General features: G+C 43.7%; 1 protein-coding gene across 1 annotated transcript in view; it reads right to left on the bottom strand.

Moving 5' to 3' along the window:
• traf4a (tnf receptor-associated factor 4a) overlaps positions 1 to 14,253 on the bottom strand; it is a 35,278-nt gene extending 21,025 nt beyond the window's left edge. The window contains exon 1 of the mRNA XM_086216599.1: positions 13,704 to 14,253. Coding sequence (XP_086072725.1) covers positions 13,704 to 13,846 — 143 coding nt within the window. The 5' untranslated portion in view covers positions 13,847 to 14,253. The remainder of the gene's footprint in view (positions 1 to 13,703) is intronic.
• Positions 14,254 to 14,285: the final 32 nt, after the last annotated feature.

Raw genomic sequence — 14,285 nt, 5'->3', positions numbered from 1 at the left:
CTTGTCAGGCGTGAGGTCATTTCATCTTAATGATGCTGCAGAATTGCGATAGGATGATTAGGTTGATTTGGATTTGACTGAGTCAAAGTCCGGGTCGGGAACTTCGTCTCCATGATTTACTGATATAACAGCGTGGGAAGCCACGAGGTGGATGTGTCATTTTGGCTTATGCAGGAAAAGACTAACTTTCCTCTTGTCCTTGCTTCAACTTCTCCTCCTAAATGCTGCTTACCTTCACTTTTATCCAACAAGAAAGCATGGTTATATAACATCAATTCCTGCTTCTGGCTCATCTGCATTTCTATTCAACGGCGAGCGGAAAAGCTCCTTTCCTGATTTGTCTGTAAGCTGATTCAGGTCTATGAGGTGTGCACATCAGTGGCAGTGACAATTTTAGGTCCTGTGCTTTTGTGTCCATGGTAACTGGGAGGGGAGGTGCTTTTTAGGTGTGTGTGTGAGAGGGAGACAGAGGACGCATTTGGCAGACAACCAGCACACACACAGGCACATGCGCTAATTCTGAAAAATAAATAAATCAGCGCTCGCTGCCTCGATTATCAGAAGCTACAATTGCATCTAGAACAAGCTGCGGATCTTGCTCTTCTTATTATCCCAAATCTGTGTAGAATACATGCAGATAAAATCCAGAACAACAAAAGGATGCCGCCCCTACCCTGTGCATGCCCTCCTCTGACTGAGTCTGAGCCAGCTCTGAGCTGAGCCTCCTGCAGTTGTCCACTTGTCTGCCTTTTGGATGCAATTTCTTTGTTCAGCGAGGCGAGGTGCTGACGTCAAATCGCCTCCTTTGTTTCAAAACGCCTTGGCTGCATTGTTCGTCGAGCATGAATGTTTCAACCTGCCACTCTTGCTGGGAGCAACAATGAGATAAATGATTTTTCAAATCGGTGCATGAAAGAGAAGGGGGATGAATAAACAAAAAAGCATGGAAAAACTTGCAGGAATTGGCAACAAATAAAGACGTCACCCACACCATAATGAGCCTTTCAGTGAAGGTTTGTTTGAAAACCAGGTTGTTGCTTCCTTCTTTATAATGACATTCTGCAACAAGTGTTCCCGTAGGGCTGTCATTGCTATGTACTGTATTGTTGTTTTGAATAATCTGCAACAGTGATTGATTTGTGAATAAAATTGGCATAAATTCATCAGCTCCAGCCTCTCAATATTGGATATTTGTTGGTTTTAAATTAAACCAAGCATTTAAGTGAGGTGTCCCTCTTGTTTATCTACCTCCAAAATCAGCCAATCACATGAGGAAACAAGTGCTCCTTCTCCCTGATTCAGTCTGCTGAATGATCCATCTGGACAAGCACCTGACAGAGTCACTTCCTTTCCCAGGATCAATAGTTTGCTTGTTCAGACAGGGGAAGAAGGAGCTTCACAGCATTGCGCTGTGTTGACACACGTGAAAATGAGCTGCGAGTGAGACCTTGAGACAAAACACAAGGGAACGACTGTAGTGGATGGAGTCATTGAGCTGTTTGGTTAAAGAACCGCCATAGTAAACAGACCAGCTGATGAGAGGAAGAGGGAAGTCCTGTCAGGAAGGAGGCCTTCACTAAAAAAGAGCGGAAAGGCAGAGGGCAACTGGGCATTGACCTTAGCATTGATGAGGTCCAATGGATAAATGGCTATAATTCAGTGTGTGGGCGCTTCAACTTAAGGGCTTAACTGCTCTGCCGACACCTGCTCTGCCCTACAGAGGGGCCTTTCACTGAAGACAGGTGCCTTGGCAGTAAGACGCCCATTTCCCCGCGCTCTCTGCCTCGCTCCCAGCTGCTGTCCTTTCAGACCTCAGACACAGATTCCTCACATGCCTGCCTGTCAGCTCAGCAACCGCTGCTGCAGTGGTCACTCAGCTGCCGGCCTCAAAGACAACTCCCTAGCATGGACGAGCTCTCCGCCAGCGTTTCACAGGAGCATCGCACATGTGGGGCGGCCATGGAAACACTGCAGGCGTGTATTGTTAAATCAGAAGGCCGCACATACACCCACTTCCTCATTTTATGCCTGAACTTCACTTCATGTATGAATAATAACATGAAATTACCATTGTTACAATCAATGAGTTCAATTCACATTCCAGTCAGATGAAGTCAAGAACTTCCTGCGACATCAAAGTCAGAACAGTTCTTGATCTAACTTCCTTCCTATAATAATCCTATAATAGTGGACAGGGCTGGCGCTAAGCTGCCATTTAGTTACCTAATAAACTGGTTTGTCAGAGAATGTTGTGAAACATATCCCACAATGTATTTTCAATCTGACAGTGAAAGATAAAACTAATAAATACGGAACTTTGTACTTTGTTAGTTACCGTCTTCTCAGACCCAGGGACAAGATGATTCACAATGTAGAACAGACAAATTAATATTTAAATACACACTGGCAACACAACTAACCTGAGGAAGCAGCTTGTCACTACACAAAATACATCGAAAAACTGAAGCTGACAATACTGAAAAATACCGTTGGTACAGAGGTTAGAGAGTCCATGAGCTGAAAATAGATAACACGTGAAAAATAACACAAGAATAATCACTTATCCAAACAGTTGAAATGTAATTTTTTTTGGTGATAGGAAAGTGCTTCAGCTCAGCTCTAATTGCCAGCTCAGTGGTCCTACAAGCATCTGAGGTGATTCCATTTAACACCCCGGTTTGGAGATCCAATCGAGCAGAGACGTCTGACACAGAAAAATTAAAGCATCCTGCTGGAATAATTTCTCTGGGAGTTTGAGCATGTGTGCGTCGCTGTATGCAAACACGCGGTGGGTCTGTCAGCTCCTAGCCTGTTCATTGACCTGTGCACAAGACAAACAGATTGAAGGGGTGAGGGGGTGGGGGGACTGGGGGCTCAATTAGTACAATAGGGAGCAGAGCACAGATGTAGCCAGGCAGAGAGTCGAGCTCAAACTGAGGTTCATACGTCAGAATATCTGCTTAGAAAGACTACAGAGGTCATTAGCAGAAAAATTACAATCTTCCATCACAAGGGGCTGGCAGGTTTTGTGGTGCAGAAGTAGGACAAGCTGAGAGCATGTAAGCTACACGATAAATGCACCTTCATCTCAGGCTGTTTCACATAGCATACATACCCGGGCACGTGTGAGCACTAGCCATGCTGTTCAAATCTGGGCCAACTGGCGGCGATCCAGCAGCAGGGCTGGGTTTGGCGGCTTGGTCTCAGCATGCTCGGAGTGTGAGGGGTAAGGTGCTCTGCAACATAGCTGGAATGTTTTCCATCTTTGTTTGGCCCAAAAGCCTGAGATTTATTTTAAAGGGCCTCTGATAGAGGAGGGCAAGTTGAGGCTTGTCCAGGACCGGCGTCTATAGGTGCTGCAGACGCATCGCTGCTGCGAGCAAGAATCAACTGAGCTGTCGTGTCAGATACACGACATTTAGAACCAAATCAAGTGAATACAGCAGATGAGGAAGAACCTCACAGGAGAGTAAACACGTTCACACCAACCACATGTACTTCACGGTTCACCATCACATGAATATCATTCCACAGGTTTTTCCCATCAATCCTCTGAGATGTGGGAATGTGGTGATCACTCAACAGAATATTAGAGGCCCAAGAAACCAACCTTGTCACACGATCACGCGGGTGTTAATGACACTCTCTGGTTGACTTATTTGAAATAAAAAACAGATGTGAACTGTTAAATTATCGTCTAAACCTTCCACTATAAACAGACTTCTCTTTTCAGCTCAACACAAACTGTAAACAAGCTTCATTTTTATGACACCTTTTCTACCTTAGCAGCAGATTTACAGTGTTGACTCATTCATCCATTGACGCACACACATTCACACACACACTGATAGTGGCGGCTGCCACGCACGATGCCAAACAGCTCATCAAGGTCCAATTGGCCCACTCTAAGTCTGGAGCCAGCACCAAAATGCACTTGGTGGAGTTGTGTGTATTCTGTTCAGTCACTGAGAATGGGAAGAGATGTGTTAATTTTCCCCTCAATTTAGCCTTACAGAAGGGAAGCAAAGCCTGATGGCAGGGCACGGAGTTCCAAATAGCAATAAGGTTTTTCTTTCTTTCTGTAAGACTAAAATGAGGGCTACAGAAATGCGAAATAAATGGAAGAAGCTAATAATCCAAGCCTCCAAGTGCAGGGGGCTGCATTATGAAGCAGGATTTTGAATTTGTGGTATACCTGAAGGTTTGACCCTCGGTTGTCAGTGTCACATTTTATCACCATGGTAACTGACCCACTGACCTTTGTTTTTAAGCCTAATACAAAGACTGATTAAAGCCATGAAGTCTTGTACTTATCGACCTTGTAAGAATTGCAACCAAGTGTAAGTTTGAATTCTGTTTTACTATTTACCCGTCACTCGTTACGTTTGGCATGGCAAAGGTTGCAGATGAAAGAATGATACTAATATTGACTTAAGAATACCTCTTGTATACTTGTGCTTTAAAAATCAGCGAGTGATACTGATAAGTCTATTAACGTGCACATTCAGAGTCAACAATACGTCTGCCAGCATTCCCTCCTGGCCTGTACTTTGGATCCACATTCCTCATATTTTAAGTATTATTGTTTTGTTTTTATTGTTTTAAAGTGTGTGGTTTGTAGCCTCCATAAACGTGAAGGGTCATCTGGTGCAAACACAGCGCCTTTTATGTTCATAATCTCTCTTAAAGATCAGGCTTAAAAAGGTGACTGTTCTGACATCAGCAAGGTTTTTGTTTTTTTGTTTTTTTTTGTCAAGTTCCATCAAGCCATCTCAGCTGGATATGACGCTGCGGTGCAGGGTGAGTGAAGACTGAACCTTCTTATTTTTCAAATTCTAATATTTGTGCTGATATTTCCATAAATGTTGAATAAATTTTACTCTTCCCAGGACCTTCTCCAATGTGTTTGTTAGCAGAACTTCGCAACAATTATTGAACCGGTTTTCTTGAATCTTGGTGGGACGGGCCAAAAAAGAACGTATTACTTTTTGGAACAGATTTGCAAAAAGGCAAAGCACTTCCACTAACTTCTTGTCAGTAAACTTGTCTCGAGGCTAAAGCACAAAGTGATCCCTAAACCACAACCAAACCACCCGTGATGATGACTTCTCCCTTTCGTGTAACTCTGACGTTAAACAATAATTGCAGTGACTCAGGTGTGGAGGTTCGGCTTCACAACTTCCACCATGAACCACACATGGCCTTCATCTTCACATCCCACTCAATCATATAATTGGGGTGAGAGTGAAAAGACGATGTGTGTGGTTACTGCCTGATTTGGACACGCAGTCATGGCTCACGTGGAAGTCAAGTGGAGGCTTAGAGATGTTTTAAGTACTCAGAAATGAAAAGCTCAGAGTATTTAGGGTGTATTCTTGTCTGTTTGAATATTTAAGGCTGTTTTGCTTATGAGTCAGATAAAATCTTCGAGAGTTTATCGAAAGCAATGAGCTTTATAAACCCCCTCGCAGTAAACAGATGATGCGACCTGAAGCTCCTCAGTTTGGAGAGTGTAAAGGCTTTAAGAAAATCCACCAATTGTGCCCTTCATCATCTGAGGAAAAAAAGTGTGTGTGTATGTGTGAGTGTGTGTGACACGAGAGCCGGTGGTCGTCTCTTTACATTCATGCAAACAGCTTAAACAATAGTGTCATAGTCCCGCGTAACATCTTCACTTTTCTGTGAGCTGGGGGACCTCTGCAGCTGTGTGAAATAGTTGGGACACTTTCTCTCAGCGATGTCATCATCACAGCTGCATCTCTAAAGCCTCTCAGCTTCCACCCGGGAGACCTGCCACAATTACCTTATCCTGAAACAGACCAGCTAACATCTATCCCTCAGTCTCTGGAGTGACGGCGCTCTGTGGAAACACTTAGAGCATAAACGTTTCAGCGCAAATTCACAAATGACGAGAACGGAGGTTAGTGAGCAAAATATCTACAAACCCGATCATCAAAGCCCATCAGTTTCGATAAAGTGGCCGTACTTATTCTGCTCCACTTACAGTTGGTTTTTTTCTAGAGTATGGGAAAGTGTACTTTTCTGTTAATAGCTGAACCAGAGCATGTAAACAAGGGTCACACGGGCTCACATGTGATTTGTCAGGGACTTGAGATGTTAATTCATCACACTGAGTAAGAACACACACATTTTAGGAGCAGGTTACGGGCTGTCGTTCATGTCTTCAAGCTAGCCTTTCTAAACATGGGTAATTGCTGGCTATTGGATGTCAACAAACATTTCCTTATACCCATAAAACACTGTGATTTGGGATGATTTCCTGTGTTGGTTTGGATTACATTCTCAGATGTGTAATTTCAACTTGGTCTAGTTGATACGCGTCCAGATTCAAATGATACTTTTTAGCTAACTTAACATTTTTATCCCAAAATGTCAAACATTTCCCTGTTTTCTTTATGTTGAACTGAAAATTGTTGAGTATTAGACTGAACCAAGTGAATCAAATATGTCACCTTGTGCTCTGGGTATAAAACAGAGTCCATAATTTGAACTGCTCCAGACTGCCGTGGTGTAAACAGAATTTGCAGTGGTTCCTTTTTTTTTTTTTTAATCTGTAATTCAAGCAGTAATTGGTTGGAAATGTTTAAAGCAGTGGAAAGTACCTGTGTTTAAGAGATAAGTCAGAACTCATATAATCATTAATTTCAAAGTTCAGCAGTGGGATGATGACGTGTGAAGTTCAGGAATATTCTGCCGCTGAATTAGGAGGAAGAAGTGGGCAGCAAAACTTTGCAACAGCAGTTAATATTTCTTAAGTTTATAGATACTGCCCATCACGGAGCTTTCGATGTATCACGATGTGAAAATACTGGCCCCGTTCTCTCATCTAGGTTTTATCCTTCTACGCATTTCGCTATTCTGTGAGTGAGCGGCTCCTTCTATGCATTGATGTGTTAAGAGTTTACTGGGCCGTTTCCTGCTCTGTCACCCCAAGGACATCATCTGACAGCAGCCTCAGTGCTCAGCTCCAAGAGGCCTTCAGGGCACAGAGCGGAGGCCTGGGGGCTTTCACTTAGCCAAACAGAATGTCTCTCTTTGCAGATCACTGACCACCGTTGTCGTCAGAGACGGACAGGACAGGACAGCAGAGTCCCCCAAAAGTCTCCGGATCTGAACCCCAGATGCCTGTTCAGACACCTGCAGGGGACAGTGAATGTCTCTGTGATGGGACGGGGATGGTAATGAAAAACACAGTCATTCATCAGCCATCCATGGCATCGGTCCCATTCAGATACAGCTACCCACTGAGTCACAAAGCCCCAGCTGCCTCAAGTGCCAGACTTGACACACAACACTGGGCACCAATGCAGCACAGCTCCATTTAGGTCTTCCAGAAACGCCCTCTCCATACATCCCACCACGCTGCTGCGCACATAATGGACAGAAGTTGATTCATCACATTTAAAGTTGCAACTTCAATCACCACATGCTACCAGAGCCAAACGCATCTGAGATTGATGCTGTCTTTTCATGTTTGGGGAATGCAAACAGCAGCATCTGATGACCAAAGCGATAAAAATACAGGACACTGACATTCAAAATTGTTCAATTTGAGAATTTGCAGGGTACTGCACCACTGATACATGATTTGAAGTGACACATCCGTCTCTGCTGTGACATCGTTCAAGCTTATAAGTGTTGTTGCTAACAATCAACATAACACCGGCTGAGTGGACCCTTACCTACAACTACTAGCAGTAGGTGAGGCTCCAACTGTTCTCATCTTAGCTTCTTCTACGAGCGTCCTGTTCTGTTCTGTAGTGACAATTCAGAGTTAACTTCTAGTACCTGAAAGCAGCACAACAAGCTGGTGAGAGGTTCATGTGCTGCTGGCCTGATTTACATGGAAAAATCAGTTGTTTTAACAGTTAAAGCTAAAATGCTGAATAATATTTCTTTCAATGGGCTTAACTAGTGTTTTCATGAAACTGAAAAACCAGAAGAGGTTTTGGACCACTATTAGCAACTTACAGTGACAGCAGAAAGGTTAAATAGCCAGAGAGATTTTTCAAGATTGTCAACCAGAAGCTTGTGGTTCTCTGAATGGTTAATGACGATAACTATATTAGCAATGAATTAATCAGTAACAACTTCCAGCCCTTCATATGTTAAAAAAAGACAACACCCTTAGTACCGTTCGTTCTTCCGCTAAACCCTGGAACATACAAATGCTGGTGGAAGAAGACTGAAGAGGTGAGAGGCGGGAGGCCACAGTACTGATTCACTCAGACGATGAAAGTGTGGGAGAGCACTGCAGAAAAAAAAGGAGTATCACCTCCAAACATGAGAGTACAAAAGTGTACTACACACAGAGGATGTGCCAAGATAAAGTGAATCATGGCCAACCCATAAAAAAAAAAAAAAAAACTCCGCCTGTTTTTGGACAGGGAATAATTGAGCCATGAAAATTTCTCTTATTAGTCCACTTTGGCGTTCCTCGTGACTCTAAGTCAGCAGTTTCCCCACAACTACATGGAGGCTTGTAGGAAGAAGCTCCAGAGCCCAACAAACCAATTACACCCTTGTCAAGACTGTGGCACAGCGCTGCATCATCCCCACAGAGACAACACTGTCACATTGCAAAGCATTACGTTGGCTCAGCAGACCCAAGACTGATGAGCCATGCGGCTGGCATGTGTGGCACAGCCCTACTTAGCCCCTCACACACAAGGAAATTGTGCTACATACCATTAAATATTTGTGCTCCTTTATTAAAGGGGCAGTGTTCCTATAGTTGCTAAAACAAAGGCGCGCCTTAATCAGCAGGCACCCAGTTGTTGAAGCATGTGACTCATATTTGACTGCGGCGAAGCTTCAGGGCTGGACTGCTTTTACCCCATGACTCTCCCTTGGTGCTGGGGCAGCCTCCAGGACTGCGGCTGTGTTGTCGAGAACTTGCTCATTACTCCTAGAGCAGAAACACAGCTCACTGGAAGCAAATGCAAACATGCCTGTAGACATAGAGGTACACACCAGCTTTGCTCAGCACTGAGACAGGGTAAAGCGAGAACAATTCATGCGTGACCTCTCGGGGAAGTTCTACTTTATTTTCATATCCTTTGAAGTGAAAATACAGGATTAAACCTTTTTAACATTTTCTCATTGTGGCTGGAAATTCAACGCTTTAATGAAGTGACAACTGTTTATTCAGAAAGTATGATTTACACTAAAGTAATGCCATGCAGTAGCATTCTTGAGTGGCTTGTTGCAACACAGCGGAAGCCTCTGGAGAGAAAGACAGAGCCATCAGTGTGAAAGTGGGCAGACCGAGCTGGCAAGCCTGGACTGGATGTTTCACAGCCTTCGATAATTACACAAAGGATCAACCTAGTTGCACAATAGGCAAAACATTAGCTAACTACTGTCTGTCAGCCTCAATCAGTTTGAACTTTCCTTAGAAAAAGATCTGTCCAAGAGAGCTGAACTGACCTCCACTGGCATGCTGGGTTAATTAAAGAGGTGACAATGCAGCCAGTCGGCTGTGCGGAGGGGCGGAGGGCCGAGGAGCCCCTGAAATATCATCCGCTGCTTAAGTTGATTTAAACTTTAAACTAGAAAATTTTCTCAGGTCAGCCGTCATTTGAGGATAAACACAGGTGTCATTCATAACCTCAATTATGGCTGCGTTCCCTTTAGCTGTGTGTGCACTGGTACTGGTCATGCTGGTTCACTGCAATGGGTGCAATTAACTAAACAGCACAGGACTATAATCAATTATATCAGTCATTAGACTGCTGTGACGTGGAAATGGCGGCTGCATAAAGGGCCTACGGGTAGCCGACGGTAGCTAACCAGAGGCTCGACATAAAATGATGCAACTTTCCCTGAAACTCACGAGCGTGTGTTCTACGTCATGAGACGTTCCGTGCCACACCTTGGCTTTTACTTCAATAGAAGAATGGTATTCTCACTGTTTAATTCTTTTTTCTTCTGTTTAATTCTGCATTATGTTTTTTCATATTAATTGCTTGGTTACAATGGATCTATAAAGCATTAATAAATGATTTACCAGCCATTCATCAAAGCGTATGTGTGCATTATAACTAATTGCAGTGTATGGATAAAAGAAGGTTACTGAGCTATTAAATATTTAGGTCATGCAGGGCAGACGTGGAGGAAATCCTGTTTAGACCTTCCCCGACATCCGACCCAGCAGAGGCACAGTTACGAAGCAAAAAAAAAGAAAAAAGAAAAAAAAAAGTTTAACATGTTGAATCACTTCAGTGAAACTCTGTCAGTCTGTAGGAGTAAGAAGCGCTTAAACTGGAGGACAAACACGGAGGCAGGCAGGCAGGATGAGGCAGACAAAGCAGCGGGCCAAACTCATTGATCAGCAGTGAAAACTGTTCCTCCCTCGCGCTCTTTGTTCATCTGAAGTTTTTCTTTCCAAACAGATACAATTTGCAGCAGTTCAGTGCAACGGGAGGCTGGATGACGGAAGGCGCACACTCACCGCAGTGTTTCTAATGTATTCACAGTGTTACTTCATGTCTCCTGTCCACCAGTGAGTTGCTTTGCTACGTACTTACAGAAGTATCTATACATTTCTGAGTTTCCATCAGTGTCCTCAAGTTTCATCCAAGAAAACTGGAAACATTTTAAAGATCCTTTACTGTGGTAACAGTTAAATAAGTCTTTTTTTTTTGTCACTGAAAACAACCACTGACCAGTTTCCCTGAACTGGGATTCTCCCCAGAAATAAAGCACACTAAAGTAACCCACCAGATTTTTGACTTGCAAAACTGAATTTGACTGTTGACATGTCATGTTGGAGCCCGTAAAGCTTTATAGTGAAGTAATGTGATTCCAGACATTTTTGTAAAGTGTGGGCAGCTATAACCACTATTGATTTCAAACAAAAATGAGCAAGCCTAAAGTAGCGTTCCAGTTTTAACGACACCCAGATTTGACTCTGCATGCCAATATTATTGATTTTTACAACACAGCAGCTGCTCTTCGGCATCATCTAGTGATGAGCAGTTGGCCATAAAAAACATCACTGTGGCTGCTGTGTGACAAATGTGCCAGGAGGGTTGAATTGAGGGCAACTAGCAATCTTGGTTGTACATTTCCTCTCTAATATAAAGGGGGTTAGAGCCAATAAATCATATATACAGTGTATTAAGGTTTCCATCGATACTGAGCAAAGACCAGACAACCTCTGGGCCAATATAAATATACTGTTGCTGTCCAAAGCTATAGAACAGCCTACCTTTCACAAGTGTCCCTCCTCAGCGGACACTTTTAAGACCAGACTTAAGACCCACCTGTCAATTGTTAGTAGGTTGCTAACTCCTGGCTCCTAACTTTATCTATTTATTTAATCTTATCCTGTTCCAAGCTTGGGTTTGTCTCTTTATTCTGTGTGCTATGTAAGTTCTTAGGAGGAGATTCGCAGTCAGTAGAAGTCTAGATTTCTCCATTTCCAGGTAAGCGGCTAATGTTAGCCAATCAAGTACTCTTCAGCTATTAAGATTCATTTTGGAGATGTGGATGAAAATATGACAAATCCATTTCAGTGCAATGAAGCAAAAAATCAGCATGGAGTAAAACTGGCATTATTTGTCTGATTCTGGCTGTCTGTGACCTGGTGAACCTGCAGTTAAGCTTAACTCTGCAGGGGAGGTGATGGGCCAGAACAGGGGGACAAAGACCGAACATTCAGGGCCCAGCTCACGGAACAGGGTAAGACGAGCAGAACTTTTGACTCGAAACAAGACGGGTAAGAGATGAATGATTTCATTAACGTACCCTGAACATGTATTCATGTTTAAAGAAGGCATTAGATGAAGTCTACTATGGTCCATGAATTACATTCTTTACAAGTCATTCCTGACCTCCTTTTTCTCAGCCAGAGGAAAGAGACAAAGGTGGTCTGAAGACAAAGTGAAAGAAAAGGAGGATGAACAGGAAAGGGTGGGAGAGCTGGAAGAGCCTTCTTTTTCCCATATAAAAGAAGAAGAAGACATTTCTACGACTGCTACTAAATAAAGAATAGAATGTTAAAAGTATTTTTCTAATGAGATGGGACCTTAGGCTGGATGGCAGTAGCTTTGCGTGTATTAATCAATGGTGCTGTTCCAACAAGTGCTCGTCCACAATAATCATGAATGGGTCCACGTTCCATTTTGAACTGACAGCTTTTGGGCTATTTTGTGTTTATCTGTATGAATTTAAAATGAAAACGTATGGATTTGAAATGAAACAACGCAGATTTAAGTGCTGTGTCAGTGTTTATGTCCATCTTACATCTAATTATCTTGCGAACTACGTTTAGGTAGTTGTGTGAGATTTGTTCACAGGAAAAATACACAAAATAACAATGTCATTCATTAAAAAAAAAAATAAACGACAGATGGGAATTAAATAGTAATTGCCTGTACATCAGCACTGTGCAACTTACAAGACATCCTTGGACTTCAGTCTGACACCAATATTATACAGAAATCACCAATATCAGGCAATAGCGATGACGTGCTGATATTAACCTGCAGCCAAACCTATCGCGGTAATCGTATCATGATACTGTGATCAATATATTGTGCTACCGCTTGGATACATCGCCACCCTTCAAGCAACTTGACGACAAAATCCACAGGGGTAGCTCAGCGCCTCTTCAGCACACGTGCACTAACCAGTTCATCAACATGGTGGACAGAATGACAGCTGTTAGAAATATCAGTGTAGCACCAGTTATGTATCACTTATCACAAGAGGAAGTATTGTGATAAATGGCATCATATACCCCCCCACTCCTCATAAAGACGTACGTTAGTGCAGTGATATGAAGTCATAATGGCTTCTTTGTGTGTGTGTGTGTGCAGTATTGAACCTAATATTTGATATTTGTACAATACCGTGTACAGAAACAGGAGACAAAGAGTTTCTTTCTATACGTCTTAACTCAGACATCAGAGTTGAGCAGATTATGTGCTGTGTCTGACCTCTGTGTGAAAGGTCCGTCAATGCCCTGACTGACACCAATGAAAGAATCTGTCTAATCCTGGACTGGAGGCAAGACTCCACTGCACTGCTCCAGACTGACCCCCCAGACTCTCCCCAACACACACACACACACACACACACACACACACACACAGAGTCTTAAACCCATCACCCCCCCTACCCAGCAACCCATGCAAGCTCTAACCCCTCAGGGTAAAAACACAGACAGGATGGGAAGTCGTGGGCCCTCTTCAGGACACACACAAACACAGAAATACATATTTTTTTTAAGTAAAAACATATTTGACAATAATTAAAATATATGCAGAAGCACATAAACCATATATCCATAACAATAACCACTTAATTTGAGCCTTGTTTGCCGGGCCAGTTATCAACCTTCGTCCTACCTGTCCTGACAAAAATAACCTACACGCTTGACTGACTCACAATAGAGCTAGTTGTTCATGTTTTCATGTCGACGTAATGAGTCATGGGTGCATATGTGGAGGGGACATTCTGGGGTTTAAAGTCCAGGACCTTCAAGGAGGACAGTTCAGATGTTTATCACGCCTCGTGACTGTGCAGAGGCGCCATAAAAAAGCCTCAAATTAATGCAACAACCTGCTGAGGAAAGGTGAGGAGGACACACCTACACACCCTTTATTTACTGTTGCTCGACTGAAAGTGCACAGTCTCCAGTATCGTCCACGCCAGAGGTGGATGCATAAACATACCTTAGGAATTCTTGCAGACAGGTGTCACAGAAGCGGTGTCCGCAGGTGGACACTTGGACCGGCTCCCGCATCGCCTTGCTGCAGAGCGGACACTGGAAGCGTCTCTTTGGCTTTTCCAGAAACTTGTAATCAAACCCGGGCATCGCTGCAGGTTCTGTCGGTGTCTCTGGGCCTTCAGGTTACAGGTATAAATGTCCTCTTGATCCTCGCCACCACCACCCCCCGGAAAATGGGGCTATTCAGCTGCACTGCCGTTTAAGCCGATGAGGGGTTCATATCACGTCCCTTCCGCCACCGACCGATCGGGCGATTAAGGAGGCGAGTTCTCCCCAGCTTCCCCCGCCTGCAGCCCGGCGACTGATGGCAACAAAGGAGCGAGACGTCCGGTAGACGCTGCAGACGCGATCGCGTCCTGGAAGGCTTGCGTGCAGGTTTTGCGGCTCAGTTTCTTCAGTCCAGCAGTGCTGCTGTGTGGCCCTCTTCTTCTCCTTGTGAGAAAGCGAATACTGACAGAGCACAACGCATAACCCCTCCGTCTGTTTAGGTGCACCGAGTCCCGCCTCCTCCTCCTCCTCCTCCACG

Source organism: Aulostomus chinensis, chromosome 10 (assembly GCF_037954235.1).
Source record: "Aulostomus chinensis isolate RoL2024-O1b breed Wild chromosome 10, RoL_Achi_v1.0, whole genome shotgun sequence".
Taxonomy (NCBI): Eukaryota; Metazoa; Chordata; class Actinopteri; order Syngnathiformes; family Aulostomidae; genus Aulostomus; species Aulostomus chinensis.
The sequence above is the reverse complement of the archived record's forward strand: the minus strand, read 5'-3'. Positions and strand labels throughout refer to the sequence as shown.